Here is a 24,100-nt window from a genome sequence, read left to right as displayed (position 1 = left end):
AACGTTATAAAAAGTCTACGGCTTAGGGACATATAAGGACATTCCATATTCACATAATCCTCTAAAATTGATACCTAAATAATTTTTCAGTTGTGCGTTATTTTATACCATAGAGAAGCATTACTTAAACGTTTGTTAACTAACAGATTTTATTGAAATTATAAAATAAAAATTATTTCAACATATAAAATTAAACATAATAATAATACTTCCCTAAATGAGATTTCTGACATTAGTTACAACAAATTATCGCATCTTTATTGAGTATTGAGGTAAAATATTATATGTCAATAAAAACTAACAAACATGAAATAAATTATGTATACAGGAATAATAATAGATCGAATAATTATAATCGTATTTGCAGGCAAACGAAGAAAAACCAACTTCAATTATATCAACAAGTAATACAACGTAGGTAGGCGAAAAAATAGTCAAGTTAATACGCATTATCAAAGATCCAAAAGTTTTAATCAGATTTCGACGAAATTTATGTTACCACATGATAAACATCGGCTTTCGATTAAATTAAAAATCATTAAAATCGGTACACCCAGTAAAACGTTATGCAGATTTTCGAGAGTTTCCTTCGATTTCTCTGGAATTCCATCATCAGATTCTGGTATATATATATATATATATATATACACGGTCGAATTGAGTAACCTCCTATTTTTGAAGTCGGTTAATAGAATAGAGAATAAATGTTACGACATTCAAGCGTGATTGACGAAATTTATAATTACAGGCAATATTTCTTTTTTTGCAATGTTTGTCTGTAATTCTCAGAAGTTTAGCACGACTTATGAAAAATCTATCCTATCTGAACTATAAAAATGTATTCATATTAATACTACAAAAATAAATGTTAAAAACATTACAGTAACTTGTATTGGAAATCTTAAATACCCATTGAGGGGAGGTAACAAAAAAAGGATGTAGTTCATGGGTTTTTGGCTTTACTATTCTTTAAAGTAGTTCTTTTAAGATCTTCAATATTTATAAAAAGGTGTCATTTAATTAAAAGTATTATACAGTACATTAACTCTATACTATTTCTTATTTAAAACATAATATAATGTCAAATACTTGAAACAGATTAAAAACGACTTTACAAATACAGTAACATAAACTTTAAACGAGAAAAAACTTAAATTCCAGATGATAACAGAATATTAGTACAGTTTAACTTCCGAAATTAATATCGTCATTTTTTTTGCTCATTGGACTACGATTATGCGATTTAATTTGTATAAAGAGCTAAATCTAGGTACTTGTGTGACCATTTTTTACACACACTATATACTTTACTCTTAATGGTCCCCAGTAGGATAAAAATCGACGAAAGTGGGGGAACACGTGATAAATAGACAAACACGACACAAATTCTAACACGAGGCAATCACAGACGTATAGACCACAACAAACATCTGTATAGTCTGTAGATATATTTGTCATGGGCACTGTCTTATACACAGGTCGTACAAAAACAGTAGTGGGGATACGTCGGCCTAATGGTTGCGTTTTACTTTTCAATTTACGGCCGCCAGAGGCATGACGATATATTGTTTTCAAATTTACCGAATTACAATGAAACGTCTCTCAATATAACCAATTACAATGAAACGTCACTCAATATAACCAATTACAATGAAACGTCACTCAATATAACCAATTACAATGAAACGTCACTCAATATAACCAATTACAATGAAACATTACTCGACCGGCGTGCGCAGTGCGCAGTGCGCACTAGCAGTGAAGTACAGCGGCGTTGACACGAACGAAAAGTTATGACACTATCATACTAATCTCTCACCATTGAAATTGGGTTTCGTTGCATGACCTGTATATAAGACTGTGGTCATGGGTCGCGCTGACACAGACGCCGGTACTGTGCCAACCAGTCGTTATTTCTCAAGAATATTACCCATACCCTGTTTTTTTTTTCGCTACGGACTAAATTGACACATGCAAATGTCAATTTTCGAAATAATGATACCAGCTTTTTTGTAATAGTATTGTACTACGATACTGGTTTTATGAATCGTAACTTTTTACTTTGTCAACATAATTTTATTATTATTATTTGACGAATCTTTAAAAAAAATCATGGTAACTATGGAGCACGACAGATAAAGAAAATATTTTTCAATTTTAATTACTCATTATATGGACTAAATATAAAAATTATTTATTTGTTGTTGAAGAATACGCAATAACAAGTTAAAAATTGGTCGCAAGACTGTAAGTAATGCCATAAAAAACGAAAACACGGCGCCATTTTGAATACATGGCATTCGTCCTTAGTGTTCGAATGTGCCCGTTGTCGTATGCGTGTTATTTGTTTCCTATTCGTTGAATTTGTTTGTTTGTTTTGTTTTTTTTTTTTTTTGAAGTGAAACTTCGCTAGGTTACGCGTCTAATTTGTCGGTTACGCGTCACATTTTTCCGTTAGCGCCATCTTTTTCTTGTCCCTACCAGGGTTGATTCGAATGGAGTTTTTACTCGGTTACTAAATCTTGTGGAATGTAAACAATATATTTCATATTTCAGTTACTATAAGCCATTAATAACAAAAATATATAATAGCGATAACAATGATAGTAAAATTCTATTACAATTAATGAAATGCTGTAATAATCTTAGTAGTAATAAAGTAAAATGAAATAATTGTATTATTTGTATTCAAGTCTATGGTAATAAAAGCCTTTTGTTAAACTTTATCTAATTTAACTTTAATAACCAATTTCTGTAAAGTTGCATATAGTAGATCATTTTTCGAAACAGAAGGTCGTAAAGAAGTTTCACTTCTTACGTGTGTACACTAGTACACACACGTAAAGAAGTTTCTCTTCTTACGTGTGTACACTAGTACACGCACACATTTTTTTTTTGTTACGTTGTTTGTTTTTGTTAAGATTTGTTATTTTATTTGAGCCATATATAATGGACGCTCAGCCCTCAACTTTGTCGCGTAAACGCGATGAAGAAAACTTTTCGCAAAGAAAAAGACATAAGCATATTTCTTTCACCGAAAGTGAAAGAAAAAACATGATAATGAACGCGTACAAATATACAACACCGAAAAGAGAACAGAATCTCCAACCGAAACGCCGAAGAAAAACGAATGTGTTTTAAAAACTGTTGAAATTTTAAACTAGCCAGGAGTTCGGTATACAAAGTACTCAAGGAGCACAAGGAGAATGAGAATTTGAGCGCTCCAAAAGTTGCACATAAGGCAAATTATAAAGAGAAACTGGTACCTCCGGTATCACTACCACCTTTCGGAACCCCATGGTTATGCAGATATTATGGAGATATCCATGGTTAAAGCTTTGAGATTAGAAGAAGAATTCCGCAGCTTTCACACGTTTATTTCACATTTCACATGTTATTTTCGAACAGGAGTACGTAAAACTGATCTCGACTGCAAGATCAACAAACGATACGAACTGACATAAACGACAAAGACAACATAGACTGAGATAGATAGATCTCCATAATATCTCCATAAGCATTGGTTTCCGAATGATGGCTCTGTTACCTAGTGTAGCTCCCTCTCCACCCTCCACCCTCCATCCCCCAAAACCCCATAATTCTTAATCTAAAGCATAGGCTTAATTTGCATGTGATTACTAAGATTAATAAATATTTAAAAAATAAGTGTGTTTCATTTATATCTATACATTAGCCATACAGGTACATATATATAGATATGCCTATAGGTACATTATGGTTGTCACCACATTCTAATGTTTTAAAGATACATTTATGTAATTATTGCTGAAAAACGATACTAGATTGTAAATTACGTATAGGTACGGTAGTGGCATATCACTATTAATGATTCGCAAAAAACTAGCAACACAGCTTAGCGAAAAAAAAAACAGACTAATCATAATGGGAATTTCCATTTTGTTGCTTTTAATATTTTTATTGGTTTGAATAGTTAAGTATTTATGTTAAATATGAAATTTGTTTTGGATAATATTTTATCACAACTTATTTTTTTAATATCATATAAATAATCGACCGTTCCAGCGGGGAACGAACCTGCATCTCCGACTAACCGTGTCGATGCTTTAGATAAATAATTAAGCTATGGAACGATTTACCCGTTAGATCGAAATTTTTGATATCATATCAAAAATCAACCGCTCCAACGTTTCTTCACAACTTGTATAAAAGCTAAATATTTCAATAAGTCAATAGTATGAGAGTAGTAGAAAATTTAAGAACCTTATATTTAATACACGTTATAAATATAAGTAATGGTTTACTCAATTAACAGTTGAATTGAAGAACTTAAACTTAAAGATGTTGATACTTATATTTTATGTATTTTTGTTCAGTTTTTAAAGATATTGTAAACAAATTAATTAATAATGTAAATACAGTAGTAATAAATAACAATTTGTACGTCATTTACAATTAATGAATAGTGACAATTAAAATAACATTGGTTTTTAATATGTTTCCATTTTTCTATGTTATTATTTTAAAAAATTTGATCATAATAAAACGATTAAACCTAATATTTGGTAAAAATTACTATTGATAACTATGTTTTAAGTAAATACATAATTTGTCTTTATGTCACATTATCTTAAACTACTATTGGAACGAGAAAATTTTACAATGTCATAGAGTTTGAGTTTTAATATAAATAAATTTATATTATGTATCAGATATTGTATGCTTAGGTTTTAAAATCTGTTTAGGTACTTTAAGAAAGGCATCTTTTAAATTACCGCAATGAGATTGTGGTCCTTTGTTCAAATATTTCTCCATGTTTGTAAACACATTTACTGGGTCTGTTCCGATTTCATACTCATCAATGGCTTTGTATACTGCCTGAAATTGTTATTAAAAAGTACATTAATTTATAGATTGAATATATAAATAACAGAATTTTATTTACCATTTATACCTATAAATTGGCATTGTAAGAAAATGAGAAATCTAACCATTTTCGTTAATATTTATTGTATTTAAAACATAAATTTATAAAATCCTGCATGCATGGTTGCATTAGCATATGCAGCTCTAGTTCAAAAGGAGTATAAACAAAAAATTATATAACACTAATGCATACATCATATAGCTTCACTGTTCATTAAGACTGTATAGTTTTATATTTTTTTCTGAAAACTATATTTGACATTGTATTAGTAAATGCAAAGGTGAGTAAATCTACTACATATACTAACAACTTACAACCACCTTAATTTACATTAAGTACATTTTTTTATGTTTAATACTAGTATATATTAATATTTACCTCTAAGGCTGGTTGTTTATGGTTGTGAAAAGCTTTCCGACTGCCGTGTAGTACAAATACACCTTTTTTTGTAGCATCTGCACACGCATCTCCATACATGCATTGATCTGAACGGTAATTATAACGACAAGACAACACATACACAGCACTCTCGTGATAGTGGAATATAATGTTTATTATATCCTAGAAAAAAGAACATCTAATATATAAAATTCTCGTAAAATTCGTCGGTAAAATTGTTTGTAGTTAAACTCCTCAGAAACAGCTCAACCGATTCTCTTGAAATTTTGTGTGCATATTGGGTAGGTCTGAGAATCAAACAACATTTATTTTTCATTCCCTTAAATGTTAAGGGTAGTCCACCCCTATTTTTTTTTTTTTTTTTAGATAAATTATTTATTTTTTATTTTATTATGATTTAGCGTTGAAAAATACATACAACCCTAAATTTTCACCCTTCTACGGCCAACCCCTATTTTTAAATAGCGTTTAGTGGCAAGACAACGTTTGCTGAGTCAGCTAGTAATCTATATAAATAAAAATGAAGAGCTGAAATGAATGTTGTAACTTCCTAGTATTCCTTTTCTTGTAATTGTTAGGATTGTCTTCCTTGTTTCTTATTGTTAGGACAGGGTTTTTATTAAAGAAAATTTAAAAAAAGTTGATGCAGTCACAAAAAAAAATGTTACAATAAATATACACAATCTAAGTAAGAGATGGTAAATTCTTTTACAGAATTAAAATTCCTTACTTGATCTCCCCAAGGAATATAAAGTTTCCACCTTAACATTATCGGTGTGACATAATCGACCCATCCAAAATCTCTCATCCTTGTTAAATTCATTAGCATCACTCCAGAGTTAAGACCTGGAAGTCAAAATAATTAATTAATTAAAATATTTGGAAATTACAAGTACACTGTATCTCTTCTATTGTATTGCATCCATGATACAATTATATAAAATTCTTATAACAAATTTTAATAATTACCCTAATCTATACGAATAAATAAAATTGGAGTGTCTATTTGTCATATTAAAATAACCACTTTTTAACCGACTTCCAAAAAAGGAGGAGGTTCCCAATTCGACTTTATTTTTTTTTATGTATGTTACATCAGAACTTTTGACCGTGTGGACCGATTTCGACAATTTTTTTTTAATCGAAAGGTGGTGTGTGCCAATTGGTCCCATTTAAATTTATTTGAGATCTAACAACTACTTTTCGAGTTATATCTAATAATGCGTTTTTACTTGACGCTTTTTTCGTTGACCTACGTTGTATTACACCGCATGACTTTCTACTGGATGTACCGATTTTGATAATTCTTTTTTTGTTGGAAAGCAGATATCCCTAGTTTAGTACCATGATAAGGAAACCAGGATCTGATGATAGGATCCCAGAAAAATCGAGGGAAACTCTTGAAAATCCGCAATAACTTTTTACTGGGTGTACCGATTTTAATAATTTTTAATTTAATCGAAAGCTGGTGTTTGCCATGTGGTCACATATAAATTTTATTGAGATCTGATAACTACTTTTTCAGTAATCCTTGATAACGCTTAGTTACTTGACTATTTTTTCGTCGATCTACGTTGTATTACTCGTCGATGTAATTGAAGTCGGTTTTTTTTTTCGTTTGCGAGCAAACACAATTATTACTAAATGCATATGGATGTATACACGGTACATAGAACAGATATAATCTCTGAAACAGGTGGAACGATTGTGACGGGACTTTCACTGGCAGATAGCTGATGTAATAAATTTTTTGTTAAATTACACGCGGAAAAAGTCGCGGATACAGCAGAAAATAAAAGTACTGCTCTTATAAACATACTTAATAACAAATCCACCTAACAAACAAAATTTTAACTGTTACCAGAAACTGAAAAAAATTTTTTCTTACAAACATAGATGAAGTAAAAAAAAAAGTAGATAAAGCGCGGCCTTTGTTGTTACCACGGGGGGTACACTCTATGTAATTGATCCAAACGGCATCTGGTGTTTGTTTAGTGTAGATTTGTGGTTAGCTCGACGAGTAAAACAGTTCTGTAACTAAGCATTGTTTTTATAGATATCGCTTTAACTTGTATCAAATTGTTGATAAATATAGATGTTGCCACTTGTTATAGTATATTACGCTTAAGGGTGTTTATAAAACTACCTTTACTGGGCCTACCGATACAAATTTAAAATTTAATCCTTTTTAAATACATTTGAAATGAATCGATGTTTCAAAAAATCAATTATACGCTATAAATGTAATTTGCGGTCCTTTCAACTAAATAAATACAAAATATGTGGGAAATAAAAATAATAATCTAGCAACATTACAAAACTAACACGAAGTTTTTTACATTTAAAAAGTGAAAAGAAAACGGTTTTCAAGTTGGTAATCCGATGAGTTCTCGTTTTGAATTTCAATTCATTTTTAAGTTTTTGTTTGATATTGTTGAGTTTTTGTTAAGTTTTTGTGTTTTTTTTTTTACGTTTTTATTTTATTATTTGTTGTTAGTTTCTGTTTTTGTCACTTTTTTTGTTACTGAAGCAATGGCGCGTTCAGCACATAATTGTGTTTTCGGATGTAAAACATTCGGTAAATTAACATTGTTTTATTACATACATATGTTTGCTACGTAATTTCTGTACGTTTTATGATGTATTTTAATAAATATTTGTTTATCATATTGGGCTACTTATGCCGAGGGTTACAGGGCTCACAATAGATATGTTGTACCTACTAGGAGCCCTATGATTTCCTGGTATACTTACTATACTCTGTGCCCTACTGCTACTGCTACTGCTACTGCTACTACTACTACTACTACTACTTCTACTTCTACTTCTACGACGAGTCTACGACTACTTCAAGCCGTTGACTGCATAGTAACCTACAGTCTGCTCTGTACATACATGGAATCGCTCTAGCAGTTGCGTAATTTAGGTACTATTAAGTCGTAGCTTGAAGTAGTCCATGACTGCTGTGTGCAGTAAAGCAAAGAGCACTTTTATTCAATTTCTGTTGATCATATGAGAATCCAGCTATAAAAATGTAAATATGATCGAATATTAATTGACTTTTATTTTTATTATTTTAGGTGTTTATATTCACCGATTTCCACACCCAGAGAAGAAACCTCAGCTTTTTCAAGCCTGGGTGGTGAAAGTTAGCACTCATCTGAATGAGACAGACCCTATAATAATTTATAAAAACAAACGAGTGTGTGATCGTCATTTCAAACCTGAACACAAGACTTCTGGGCATCGTTTACTTCACAACGCTGAACCTATTATAAATTTAGGAAGTTAGTATCATCATCTTGCTCTTAAAGTTATTACTTATTTATGTTTATTATACTACTTTTTTATGTTTTGAGATAATATTTGAATATTTTGAAGGATATCTGCTGAATGATGTTCCTATAAAATTAGAGTCTATATATATTTTTGTGTTAGTTGCATTTATATTCTTTTTTCAGAAATTTGTACATCACTACTAACAATAACTGGTCCTCACCTTACCTTCAAAGAAATCACTAAAAATATTGCTGTCACGCATAAGTATAAAATGTGGAATTAATAGAATGGTTTTTGATGAACTTAAAAATACAGTAGCAAATTTAAGTACTGAAGAGAGATTATGTACGCTCATATTTGATGAAATGGCAATTCTCCCACAAATTCAGTACAATGCTCAAAGAGATGATTTAATTGGCTATGAGTGTTATGGAGACCAGAAGAAAAATAAAATTGCTGACCATACCTTAGTATTTATGGTAAAAGGTGTTAAAGCAAATTTTGAACAGCCTGTTGCTTACTATTTTACACATGCCATGAAAACCATTCAGTTAAAGGAGATTGTTAAAGACGTTATAACAAACATCCAAAACACAGGGCTTGAAATAATTTCCACTGTTTGTGATCAAAGTATGTTGAATGTTAATACAATAAATTCCCTAGTACAAGAGACAAAAGCAATTTTTTGAGAAAAGGAAAAGAGTGGAAAAAACAAATGTTTATCATAAATCGCAAAGAAATCATACCCCTTTATGATGTTCCCCACTTGATCAAGGGGGTAAGAAATAATCTGCTAAATAAAGAGATGGAGTATTTTGATGAAAGAGACAAAAATACTAAATTAGTAAAGTGGGATTTTTTTTTCGTTTGGTGTATGAAACAGACAAATCATATGGCGAACTAAGATATCTCCAGAAAATCACCGATGAACATATATATGTCCAGAAAATGAGAAAAATGAAGGTAAAGCTAGCAGCTCAAATATTAAGTCATAGCTTTCCAGTGGCCGCGGAACATATGTCATCGAAAGGTGATGCATCAAGCGAATGCAAGAATATAGTTTCATTTGTGTTGATGATGGACAAAATTTTTGATTCTTTAAATTCTTTGACTTTTGTTATACCTAATGGTAAAATTTATAAAGGGGTAGTAAAAAGTAAGTCACCACATTACCTTTGGATAGATGCAATAAAAATGCTTAAATCCATAAAATTTTTCATAATAAATCAAAAAGGTGAGAGAATTGAAAGGTCTGTACCGACTATTCGCAATTTCATTAGTACCATTGAAGGGTTCCAGTCTCTTTGGCAAATTTTGCACAAAAAACATGGTTTTGATGCAATGCTGACACGCAATTTCAATCAAGATCCAATTGAAATTTTTTTTGGTAATATACGGGGTATGGGCTTCAGAAATAATAATCCTAATTGTATTGGATTTGAAAGTGCATATAAAACATTACTCCTGAATAATTTTAGCAGCCCACATTCTGTAGGGTCCAATTATGAGCAAGATTCAAACTCTTGCTTACAATCTTATCACTTTTTATTAAAATATGCAAATAAAAATGAAGCCAAGCCCCCACAAAATACTGTAATAGATTTTAGACCTTTGAATATAATAATTGAAGACAATTCTGATGTTCTCAACAAAGACATTTTGTTTGTGGTTGGGTCCTTAAAATTATTTACAAAATGTATCGAAATCGTGTCAGCAATGCAGAAGAAACTTGTGCGGAAGCAGTAATTCTATTGATAACTCTTTTATACGTGCCAAAGAATACAATAAAGCCAAAAAATGGCTGTGTTATCCTTCAGATGAACTAAGTAAAACATTTAAAGATGTACAGATCATTACTATAAATTTCTTGAAGTCAAATCCTCATCATATAAAAATAAAAGAAAGAATAAATTATTTTGTTGATTGCCTGGTAGATTTTAAGTTTGATTGCAGTAATCATAAAGATAAATTAAAAAAATACTTCACAGATATAACAATCAATCTGATTATTAATAGTTGGTGCAGATCTGTCAATAGAATTCTCTCTGGAAAAATTAGATATGATGGTGATGTCCTACAAAGACTGCTGCCAATGAATATTATCATAAGCATAAAAACTATAAAAATAAATTATATTAAGTTTTAATCAATTGTTTTATTTTAAACTGTTTCTTACCTTTTCTTTAATATGTAAATATCATCTAATCTATCATCAGGTTTGCTAAACATAAAATCCATTACATAAATCACTCCTTTTGCAGGACTGATTTTTAATAGATTTTATTACTTTAGCAAACCTGATTCGATACAAGAAAACTAATTGAATAAGGTACGTAGTAGGTTATGGCTTCGCAGTTTGCCGTAAACATCCGCTAGAGGCGCCACTTTCCGTACTTGCAAAAGAAATGGCGGAGTTGGCTCTCTTATCCCGGTATACTTACTGTACTCTGTGGTTGTTACTGAAGCCACAAAACTCGGCTCCTTCAAGTAAACACACGCGCTCACGCACACATATGCATCAAACTACGCTCATTTTCGTTAGTATCTCACGGGGCCTCGTACAGTAACTTTGCCTATAAAATGCCGTTCTTTTGTAATTAAATGGTGCAAAAACAATACCAAAGTGAACAAAAAGTCTGAAGAAATATCGTTTCACACGTAAGTACATACAAAACTTTATATTTTTAGTTATTCCAAAATAATATTCAGGTTATTCGGAACTTATAATTTCCATGCCCCGAAATAACGTACCGAGGGAGTGTTACCAGTAATTCTTATTTCCATTAGCTCAAAATACGGGTAAATAAATTGTAGGCAATCATAGAAAAATAATTAAGTAGAAAGTGGACATCATTATTGTGTTTTTTTTTTATCGTGTGATTTTATGTTTTACCTAAATTGAAGTCAATATGAATTTTTAACTCGTTTGTGTCTGTTTACATTTGTAAATTAACTACTCCTATTTTACTACTAAATATCATGATTTTAGGTTTCCAAAGAATATTTTAATAGGAGATGATAGAATAGGTAGCTGCTGTACGACTGAGCCGAAATGAACTATAACGACAGCCATCCTCATCTAATGTGGTTTGTTCAAACCATTTTGATAAGGCTGACATGTACGGTACAAAACGTGGACTTCACAGAGTACCATCACGTATATATTACTATTTACTACTACGTATTTTAATGTTGTACTTTTTGTTCTAGGACCTACCGGATGAGTCTAAAATCAGTCGATAACCAAGATTCAATCTTTGATACACCTAGAAAACATAAACTAAGAGAAAAGTTAAAAAAACAGGAACTTTATTTTAAAAAAAAAATGTAAAAAAATTAAATCATTACAGCAAAGAGTTAGACGTCTTTAAAACAGGATCTTGCCCTTCAGAGGAATCATCAATTACTTAAAAACACAATTTTCATTGACACAGATTTGTATAATTCATTAAATCAAAACATGGCTGCAATAGATTTATTTAACAATTTGAAGCGAGAAAAGGAGTAAATATATTTAAAACTATAAACATATTTTTATTTTCGCATACCCATTTTACCTATATTAAATTAATTGTGTTTAATCCCACTTTTTTTAAAAAGTGTCAACACTTCACTCACTCACACATATTTAAAAAAAGTGGCTTCACTTTTTTGTTCTAAGTGCGTTATCTATTTTTTTTTTACTTGATCTATGCTTACAAACTGTTACTTCAGAAATATAAAGTTACCATATATAACATTTCTCATCAAAATTTAATTACAATTAAGTCAGTCATAATTTTTTGTGAGGAATATAAAGTTATATACAAATTCTTACCATATTTTCCATAAAAAGGATGCTTGGCAAATCTTGGGTACCATGAAACATTAGGATTATCATCTTCAAGTGTCATAGCTGATATTTGTGATTCATTAAACTTTCCAAAGGCATCCCAAAGCTCATCTACAGGTCCCAAAAATAAGGTATCTGTGTCCACATATATCATGGAATCAATATGGGGTATTAATTTCTGTAAGAAATAAAAAATATACTAAAATGTGATTGATAAGTTAATGAAAATATACAGCACTTCGACATTAACAATTTATACTAAGCCAACTAGAATTTTTGATGATGTTTTTTTAAATGCGAACCGGATAAAATGTGTTTTTATATGCAATAAAAAAAATTTGGGAAATTGCAATGAATAAATTAACTATTAAAGATACGAAATCTTATATATAAAAATGAATCGTAAAATGTGTTCGTAAGTAGTCTTGGGTGGCACATGTACGATGTACTAAAAGGTTACGTTACTTAGTAAGGTACGAAATGTAATAGTACCAAACGTCAATCGCTATTCGGACCAAATCGTACACTGTGACAGTACTATCAACTATCACAGTTCACCGCGATCCGACGAGTTTATATTGTACGTCTATGGGTCCGAGTATCACACTGTCCGACTGTTCGATTGCTGCCCGACTGTTCGATTGCTGCCCGACTGTCCGACTGTCCGAGATGATGTTATTCGTACGGCGTTCGTTAGCTCTGAAATCATCATCATTATCATCATCATCATAATTTCAGCCTATCACAGTCCATTGTTGGACACAGGCCTCCACAAGTTCGTGTTAAAAATAGCGCGAACACATGTGTGTTACCCATAGTCACCACGTTGGGCAGGCGGGTTGGTGACCGCAGAGCTGGCTTTGTCGCGCCGATGACGCTGCTGCCCGTCTTCGGCCTGTGTATTTCAAAACCAACAGTTTGATGGTCATCCCGCCATCGGTCGGCTTTTCAAGTTCCAAGGTGGTAGTGGAACTGTGTTATCCCTTAGTCGCCTATTACGACACCCACGGGGAGAGAGGGAGGGGGTGACTATATTCTTTACTACCGTAGCCACACAATAGAAAGTAGCTCTGAAATGAAACAGAGCTATACAGCAGAACGGTACGAACCAACGATTAATGTTGAATTTGGTAAGACCGTACATAGTTACATCGCGTAGCGCATTCTATTCATTTCGCGTTTTAATGTCCCCTTTTTAATCAGTTTTATGAACATACATAAACTAATTCCTATTACGTAAAAGTATTTTTGTTTTGTTATAGTTTTTGTTTAGCGTAGGTAAGTAAGAATTGAGAATTTTAGTGATTTAAAAAACCTTTTAAATACACTTTCACGTAAGAGGAATTTGTTTACGTTATATTTATGGAAATCAAATAATGTGTATTTCACAATCGTATCTTTGGTTCTAAAAGACAAAAAAATATATCAAAATAATGAAAAAAAAAAGTATTTCGACCTGTACACTGTTTTGTAGCCAGGTATTATAAGTACTATTAGTACTAATAAGGTTTACTAGTACAGTTTTCGAATTGTACGAATAGAGTGCGCACCTGACAACGTCCGATTAAGCCCAAGACTATTCGTAAGCGTATAACTCAACAACGCCTGGACCAATTTTACCAATTTTTTTTTTTAAATGTTCGGTGAGTCCAAGGATGGCTTTTACGGCGAAAAAAATTCGAATAATTCCAGTGTAAACCCTAAAAACAGCCCTTTTCTTTATCCCATACAAACATTTTCTAACCAAAATGTAGAGTCAATTTGAACTTTATTCATATGCAATAAAGTTCATATTAAATAATATATTAGGGCAAATTTTACGTAAATTATTAATGAATAAATTTATCTTATTCGTAGACGGCATTTTAATTTAATTTACATACAGTAAAAATGGTATTAACTAGCAATTTCACATTACTTATTATATTGAAAATTCCCGTTTTTAAACTATCGACCCCAAATTTGATAAGGATTACGGGGGTGGGCGTTAAGAATGAAAATTCTAAATGTATTTAACTCTGAAACTACGGAACCAATATTTATCAAATTTTTTAAGTATCTGTAATTTGGTCCAACTTGGGAGGTTGGATAGTTTTTATCTCAATTGGACCCGATAGGTGGCGCTGCTATTGGTATGTAACTCCGATACTGCTGAACCAATTTTAATCAAATTTTGTAAGCATCTGTAATTTTGTCTAACTTGGAAGATATGGTAATTTTTATCTCAATTGGACCCGGTAGGTGGCGCTGCTATCGGTATGTAAGCTATCAAATTTGGTAGCTGTTTTCCGGGCAGGACAACGTCTGCCGGGTCCGCTAGTTGCAAATAAGTTTCTTAACATGTTGAACGCCATGGGGGCCTCACGAGGCGACATCGACATTGTTTGACACCAGTTGGGCCTCACTTGTCCACTTTAAAAGTCCTTATTTACAAAATTTTTATGATAAGTTTTTATTGTACCACCATACTCATATCTTACTTATTTTTCCTTACACTATATGACATATTTTTCTAAGACATATTTTTTAAGTTGACTGGCTCGGTGTCATGTGGCCACCCACGGCACCAACGAAAAAATCATGTGTGTCAACTACATGGTGTCTCCTATGGCCCAAACAAAAAAATGAATAATCAAGGCGGTTTAACATGTTAATTAATATAAAAGGTATCACGTTTTTTCCTTTTATAAGCCTCTATTGTACTGTTCACTTTTATGAGTTATTATAAATTGTATACTCTATTTCAGTTGTTAATAAAAATTCATTTAATTTATATAGCCTATAGCCTTCCTCAATAAATGGACTATCTAACACTGAAAGATTTTTAAATTGGACCAGTAGTTCCTGAGATTAGCGCGTTCAACAAACAAACAAATTCTTCAGCTTTATAATATTAGTATAGATTGGTGACACATGAACAACTGCTCTGGTGTAGTCGCGCAAGTAGTCACCTAAAACACCAACAGCTTGAATTTGATTCTGGCTTGGGATGGATATTTGTATTTGGTTATGGTATGGTTGTATGGTCAGCACGGGCTGGTTTCCGTAACTCGACGACTTTGCGCCTATTTTGCGTGTGTGGGAGTAATCTGATTCACTCTTGCCACCCAAGCTCCTCCAGAAACTTTACAAGTCTTTTTGGCTTCTTGAAGATCTCCAGAAGTGTCTTCAGGGTGCCAAGATGTTGTGCCCGGTAAGCCACTACACCTGGACAGTAAAGAAGTACATGCGTAGCCGTTTCTTCTGTTCCCATGCAAGCTCTGCACAGGGGACTGTCGGTAATGCCCATATTAAATAGATGTTTGTTATACGGACCGTATCCAGTCAGTGCCGCAGTTATTTATCTCAGTTGGCTCCTGTCCAGATTTATTATAATTCTTGCCAATTTGGCATCAATTTCTGGTAGCACCAACTTTTTTTTTTTTTTAATTATGTGATATATCCACAGGCTTATTATGCCCGTGCTTTTGTTATTCCATATATTGTTATTATTATTTTTTAACATGCATCGGTACTTCACCGCAACTTAGAATCTAGAAGCCTTAATAACTAGTCTTAAAATTTCAAATTTCTAAAAGTCGACGCGAGTCCACTGACCAAGACTATTCTACATATTGCTTATTTTATATTCTTATATACTAATTATTTTTATTATATTTACACTTATTTGCTAACTACAATATATGTACACTTATTTGCTACTTACAATGTACACTTAACCTATGTTATTGTTAGTAGTTAGGTACTTTTTTTTTTTTGTGGTTAGGAATCGTTTTATCCATTTAAATTTCATTTTTTTTTTTTAATTTTTATTAATATATTATATGACTAATCCTATCTTATTAAGTAAATATATAAAGCCTTATCATTACAATTACAGGTAGCGCCAACTTGGCTTGCCTACAGTTCTCAACTTCGGACCATAGTGGATATTTGTATTTTTACAAATATTTCTTTCCAGTTTGGATGTCTAATCATGTGGGTTTCCACACGTACCTCGGAAAGCATATTAAGTCATCATTCCACGTTATTTAAAAACCTGATAGCAATCGTAACTCATATTGAAGAACACATCCGCCAACCCGCAGTGGAGCAGCTTGATTAAGCTCCAATCCTACATGAAGAAAGATGAATATACCCTGATGTGATGATAATGATGATGATATAACAGTGAGAGGTTACAGGATGAATCCATATAAATGATATGTAGCTAAGGTCTGATTTGGCTGATTTGATTTATTAAAAATATGATTTTCACTTACTGGAATGAATAAGCGTTGTGCTGCACATTTACTGAACAAGTTTATCCAATCTTCCTCATAAGCCCCAGGAAAATTAATCTTGTGCAACTCAAAATCAAACTGACATTTAACTACAGTCTTCCAATCATTAAGAGTTTCATTGAATTTTGCTCTTAATTTATTATCAGTAAATATAACAAAATAGACTGGTGTTTTTGTAAAAAGTAACACAGATTTTATAACGTTTAAAGACTCATTAAACCTAGAGTCACAAACAACAAATGAAATCACAATCCTTTCTGTGGATGACCTCGGTTTGTTTTCACTTCTGGAATAAAAAATATAAGTAAAATATTAACCACCATAAATATTAAATGAACATTTTTAAGTGTGTATTTTGTTTACTTTTTTATATAGGCACATGAACAATTTGATATTTACTTACGTATATCCATGTTTTACTTGTTTAAAATATCGATTGTTGGTTGTGTAAAGATATATAGCAGTTACACATAAAAATAACAATATAAAAAGTTTAAGAAAAGGTAGTCGTCTCATATCGATAGAGAAAACAGGACTTTTAAATATAAATTACATCTCAAACTCAAAATATTAACTTTCCTAAACTTTTCTAATAATTACGGGTAAATTATTTTGTAATATAATACTGATATAAATTTTTTTTTAAAAATAAAACTTATGCTCAACTTAAAAGTCTTGAAAACATGTTTAATTATTTGTAAATAATGCAAGTTATAGTAAATGGTATTATAATAGTTACCCTTATCAGGGCTGCCAGGTGAACAAAAAGTGTGATCGTACGCAAACTACAAAAAAAAACGTATGCCAAGGAAATTTTGAAATAAAAAGATCGTACAGCCCTTTAAGGTACTAATTTTTTATTATAGATTATCAAAATTCGTTTAGTTTTAGAAAATAAATGTAATAAAACTATTTGTTACACTCATACAAAATTTTCGGTGGTCATATTTTTAATAAAAAATTTGTTGGATTAAGCTTCGTAAAATTTTCGTTTTTTCTTAATTAATTGCTTCACTACCTAGCATAAAACAAAGTCGCTTTCTCTGTCCCTATGTCCCTATGTATGCTTAAATCTTTAAAACTACGCAACGGATTTTGATGCGGCTTTTTTAAATAGAGTGATTGAAGAGGAAGCTTTATATGTATAATAACATCCATTAAATAGTGGAAAATACTGTTTTTTTTGAAGTTTCTAATGTGATGTCGTAATCGTATAATTACATTTTTTCCGTTTATATTGCAAACGCAGCCTGAACCCTACGAGATTTATCAGAATAATGTACTAAGTATTGTACACATTGACAAGGTCTACAGAAAACTCCGCTATGTTATATGTCTATCTCTTATGGATATCCCACAATAACATTTTTTTGTCATTTACTTTTTACGACAAATAATGGCTGATTTTCAAAGTGATTTTAACTAATACAGCATTAATCCTTATCTAATTAAATACCTTAAATACATTGTTAATTTAATATAGGTCTATATGGCCCTTTACAGCATATAATTTAAATTCATATGTTCGAAGATATTACAGATTTAAAAATTGCGGTACGTAGCGTTTGCGGCGGTTCCGGCCGGCTTTTACTCTAAAGTTAACGCCTGCAGGCCACGGGCAGTAATGAATAAATCAAAACTACTGGATCGATTTTAATCATTTTTTCAGTGAATGACATAGGCTATAATTATATTTTATACCCGTGCGAAGCCGGAGCGGGTCGCTAGTAGCTAATAATTTGCCCTTACGTGTATCATTGGATAAACTGTTTCTAAATTTTGTTTTGATTAAATAAACTTCGCTGAATGCTCGTTCACAATCTACACTGTAATGGGGAAAACATAACAAATTTAAAGCAAATTGAGGCAGTGTTTTATAATTTTCAAATTATTTTTTATAGAAAATATCTGTATTATATATATTAGTTTTGTTATAAAGCAAACAAATACAGCTCTTATATCATTATTCAAAGAGACTTCATTCAAGTAAAAGATCTAGGCAGGCGTTAGGTAGTTGGGGTAGTTCTCCTAAATTCATGTTTGCCGGTGGATGACGTTTTTTTAATTATGAAATGCTTCCAGGTAATGGGAATATAAAAATCGTACATTTTGTGTATGATCTTGGTCTAGCGATCGTACATGACTAAAAATGCAAAAAATCGTATGAGTACGATTAAAATCGTACATCTGGCAGCCCTGACCCTTATATACCTATTCAACCAATAAATGTCAAACTGTGTTGCCAACCCCTAGAAACTAAAAAACAGCAGTACACCAATAAAAAAAAAACAGGAGAAAACAGTAGGTAAAGTAAAAAAAAGGCAGATTTTATACTTTCCTCGTATAATTAAAATAATTACTTACTTTTATTAGTTATCAGGACTCACATACATTTTTAAAGTAATATTTTCCACTTTCATCCTCAGTTGCTTCATCTTTAGTATTTTCAGGCTCACTTTCTTTCTTAAAATCATACATATTGTTGCTAAATTTCTATATGTGCTTTTTGTGCCTTCAAATGAGTACCAATCAGTTATTTCGGATTTAACCGTTTGCTACTTATTTGAAGATTTAATGTGTACGGTCGATATTATTATGCGTAATTAAGTTTTCATAATATTTAAGTATAGCAAAAAGAAAAAGAATAGAAAAAATCTTTACACGGTGGCGCTGCAAGTAACTACAAAGGTTTATTATGTAATTCACACAATACATACAAAGGTTTAACGCTTGTGAATGCTTGAAATGTTTTGAAATATCCAAAAAATACGTTTTGGAGAATTTTGTACGTGGTTAAGAGCCATTTCACAATTTTACGCTCTGCAAGTTTAGGTAAATTTGGTCGCATCGCGCGAGTCGTACGAGCCGCGCGATCTTTGTGCTAGTAAATATAGTGTGACAACCAAAAGACCATCTTGATCATTTTCTGATGTATAATAAAAATTATAACTATGGTATAAAATGTTTTTTACATAATTAATTTGTTAAAAATTTCAAGTATGTTATATAACAACAGTCAATAAATTTAAAATAAAAATAAAAAATCAATTTTATGAAACAATTTTTTTTTTAATTGATTTAGTTTTTTCAGTTTACGAATGAATCTAATATTTACGATATGAATAAAATAGCATTTTATGACATCGACACCGACAAACATAATTAACAAATAACAAGACAAACAGATTGAAATGCCTATTTGTATTGATAATGTGAGAAAAGAAAATTAAATTATACATTTGTTTACAGAAATTATCATTATATTATTTTATAGTCATTTTCGTAATATGTTTATTTTATTTATATTTTATTACGAAAGTATCAAATGCGGTTTATCCGCTATAACAACAGGCGCTTGGCGCGTGTGAGCGAAAGAGACGGCTGCGCAGAATTTGGCGTGGACCTTACCTCTAAGTAGCGCTCGACTGATTTACCGGGCTTGATGCGTGGCAATATATACTATCTTTTTATTATTTAATATAAAATGTATTAGAAATGATTACATATTTTAATTATTTTTTTTTTTGTATTCCTTAATGATTTAAGTTTACTTCGATGAAGATAGTTCGTTAAAATTTCTTAGTTTTCTAAGAAAAATATCGCTTTTAAAATTGTACTTATTTGGAAAATATTCGTAACTTTAATTTTTTTTTATAGATTAATAAAGATACAAATGGAATAAAAATCTGTTCTATTGTTCAACAAAATTATATTCCACATATTACGATATTTTTTTAAAATGGTTTCAACGTAGAGGTTATTGAAAAGTAGGACTTCAAAGTATACATAGCGACCGTTTACCCAGGGAGGAGGCTGATGAAAAGGTTAATAATTTTATACACATAATATAAATCAAAATTCTGATCTGACTATGGACTACAACAAAGGTTGCTCTATTATATTTCAAGAATATAAATTACATTATTGCATCCAACACTGAGATTAACGACGTCAAAATATTACAATTTCACGGATTGTTACCGATTTTTGTGAAATGGCTCTTAATATTGTATAAAATTTGCACATGATTCCCTGTGTATAAAATATGAATGTCAATCAGTCAATCACAACTGGTCGGGGAATTCCCTTGAATCCCGACAAGAGTAAATAATGCCATTTGATATCATTGTGTATTATTATTTAGTGATCTTCTTCTTCTTCTTTATTTAAAGACTATAGCTCCATCAGCTTTTCGCCGATAATTTTGCCAATGACAAGTACTGAAAGTGTATAAGTACGGAAACAGTCCGTTTTTGACAGTACAATAGTGGGATAAGCCGCTTAAGCTGCAGTTAATTGAAAATATTTGACATGATTATTTAATTTTAATTTATTAGTAAATTATAATTTTATATCATTGATTCTAATAAACTTAGCTAAGACAGCACAAAAAGAAGATGGCACTAAAGTTAGAAGAAAACAAACATTAACCGGCCGCGGAATGTTTTTGGGAAGCATATCATATACAGTTAATTTCAGACAATTAAAAAACAAATGATCGAGAGATCCTTCCTCTAAGCCACATTCACATAAGGAACTGTCACGAATGCGTAACTTAGCCAAGAACACAGGTGTACAGGAGAAACCCAATCGTATACGGATAATTATCGACGTAGCTATTTTACCTAGGTCGGAGTATTTAAAAAACCATGGCTTGATAGGCATACACGGATGGATATTGCCATAATATTCACCTGTAACTAGTCTTGAAGATTACCATAATCTATCCCAAGATTTATCCAGGCATTGTTTAGCCAAACTTCTAAAGTCTCGGGAAAAGCATTTATTATATTTATCGCAGCCTAGGTGAATGGCGTCTTTTGCACATATATCTGCCATCTCAGTACCTGCTATACCGCTGTGACTCGGTATCCAAGCAAGCGCTACTTCAATTTTCGACTGATGACATTTGAACAGTGTCTCTTTTATCTTTAGAGTAATGGGAAGATTATTTTTAGCATGAAATGGACTTTTCAATAAATCCTGGAGGCAGCTTCGAGAGTCAGTGAATACTACAGATTTATTAAGACCATGTGATTCAATATACAAGACAGCTTCCAAAATGGCAATACATTCACCTAAGAAAGTTGAGGAGAGAGGAGGCAGTTTGTAATTCAAGATAATATTGTATTTAGGTATCCAGACAGCAGAACCAACGTTTAACTAGGGTTTAATTTTAGATGAGTCAGTGAAGAAATGCAACTATTCTGACCAGTCCGAATTGATTATTCTATTAAACTCAAGTGCAGCGTCAGGTGATTCTTTAGTAATTGCTAGGTTCAAGATAATTCTAGGATGATATATCAAGGAATCGTAGCTATACGTGAATAGTGGATTTTTGTCAAACTGATATATACCATTGATGTTGATTTTAAGAAAAGATTTAGTACGCTTCAGCCTGTAATATCCCACTACTGGGCATAGGCCTCTTTCCCCATGTAGGAGAAGGATCAGAGCTTAATCCACCACGCTGCTCCAATGCGGGTTGGCGGATATATTCCCGACTACGAGTAACGATCGCTATCAGGTGAACATGATAACAACCGGGACCGACGGCTTAACGTGCTCTCCGAGGCACAGTGGGGAGACCCACAAGGATTGCACAAACACCCAGACCACGGCAAACACCTGCATGGCCAATACAAATGTTTGTCATTAGCGGGGATCGAACCCGCAACCGCCAACGCAACAAGTACAATCCATGGCTGTAACCGTTGCGCCAACGCGGCGGTGATGTTGATTTTAAGAAAAGATTTAGTAAGGGGAGGTTTATCTTTATAGATCCAAAAATTTGAATTATTAATAAGCTGATTGAGATCATGGAGTTTATCAATTAAAGGGTGAGAAGAGTTTTGTACGGCATTAATAAGGAACCTGTCACATAAGAACTGTCTGCGTAGATGTAAAGGAGGATCAACCAATTCCACTTGAAGGGCATTAGTAGGAGACATTTTCATTGCTCCAGCTATAATTCGTAGGTATTTTGCTTGTAATCTAGTCCAATATGAGAGAGCAACTTTATTACATGGTTCCAAAACGAAACTTGCATAGTCAAAATAACTACGTATAATCGCATTGTACAACAACTTCTGCGAATAAGGGTGCGATCCCCATCTAATGCCCGAGAGAGAGATCTTAGAATATTAATTTTTTTTTCACTTTTGTTAGAAATATAATTTAGATGTTGAACGCCCGAGATTATGGAGTCCAGTATGACTCCCAAAAATTTTACGTGATTCTGAATTGCAATAGGTTGACTATGGATGTGAAGAGACACACTATCTGGAACAGAGCGTTTTCGAGTGAAAACGATGCCAGAGCATTTTGGGACAGACAAGGTAAGACCATGATCAGTTAACCAATTATTTAAGTAGTACAGGGCAGAATTAAGTTTAGAAGTGGCCTCGGAAAATGTTGAAGAACAAGAGTAAAGAGCAATGTCATCAGCATATTGTAGAATATTGCAAAAACAGAGGACCGATTTCGGTCCAACGATCGACCGATTCGACCAAGGTCGTAAGTATTCAAATTGTACAAAAGGGGACTCAGAACGGAGCCCTGAGGAAGCCCTTTCCAGACTATTCTTTTTGGAAGTAATAAACCTTGGACACGAACCGTGATGTATCGGGCAGAGTAAAGATTAAAAACAATATTGATCATTCTCATTGGCAAGTTTAAGTTCAACGTTTTCTGACGGAGAATATGTAGCTATTTAGTGATCATCAAAACATATTACATATTGTAATAGATAACTCTGAACACCAATTTAAAAACAGTAAAATTAGGAATGAAACAGAAAACAGGGGTCAATGTTTAAACAGCAAATCTACTGTTAAAACAGTAGGTTTGGTAGCACTGAAGGACATCCACAGGGATTGTCTTTTTGGCGGGCAAATAAGCGAGAGAGATAAGAAACGCGCCTTTTTAAAATTGTCCTTTAAATAAAAAATTTTTTAATAGTATTTCTTAGTAAATTGAATAGTTAAATAATAAAAACACAAGAAGAAAGCGACGGAGATGAGGAGCAGAGATCGGTGAAGTCCATATCCAGTATAAAAAGAAGAATTACGACTCCAACTATCGATAAGTATAAGCCACAATAGCTCAAATGGGGACTTTGTAGTTTATGTAGAACATTTAGATAAGGAAATAAAACTTGGTAACATGAATCCCTTGAACCTCCCCAAATATTTCCAAAATAAAGAGAACATATACCTGCATCCTCTGTGGAAAGGGTAGGCGTTATTAGGTATATTCCTAAAGAAATAAGAAACAATAGAATTATTTAAAAAAAATTGCTGTGATGGAGACGTTGTTGTAATACGTAGATTTATGAAACGCGAAAAAGACAATTTAATCCCATTGTCAACCATAACAATAACATTTTCAGGTAAGTACTTC

The 24,100-nt window shown here is 32.1% G+C and overlaps 1 protein-coding gene across 1 annotated transcript; it reads right to left on the bottom strand.

Moving 5' to 3' along the window:
- Nucleotides 1-4,266: 4,266 nt before the first annotated feature.
- LOC123662475 (glucoside xylosyltransferase 1-like) lies at nt 4,267-22,650 on the bottom strand. Its single transcript, XM_045597317.1, has 6 exons — nt 22,574-22,650; nt 16,679-16,985; nt 12,402-12,594; nt 6,036-6,151; nt 5,285-5,467; nt 4,267-4,857 (listed from the first exon to the last, which is right to left on the bottom strand). The coding sequence occupies exons 1-6, from the start codon at nt 22,648-22,650 to the stop codon at nt 4,681-4,683; spliced, it is 1,053 nt and encodes a 350-aa protein (XP_045453273.1). The 3' UTR covers nt 4,267-4,680.
- Nucleotides 22,651-24,100: the final 1,450 nt, after the last annotated feature.

Source organism: Melitaea cinxia, chromosome 18 (genome assembly GCF_905220565.1).
Source record: "Melitaea cinxia chromosome 18, ilMelCinx1.1, whole genome shotgun sequence".
Lineage (NCBI taxonomy): Eukaryota > Metazoa > Arthropoda > Insecta > Lepidoptera > Nymphalidae > Melitaea > Melitaea cinxia.
Note: the sequence above shows the minus strand (reverse complement) of the source record. Positions and strands in the feature narration are given on the sequence as shown.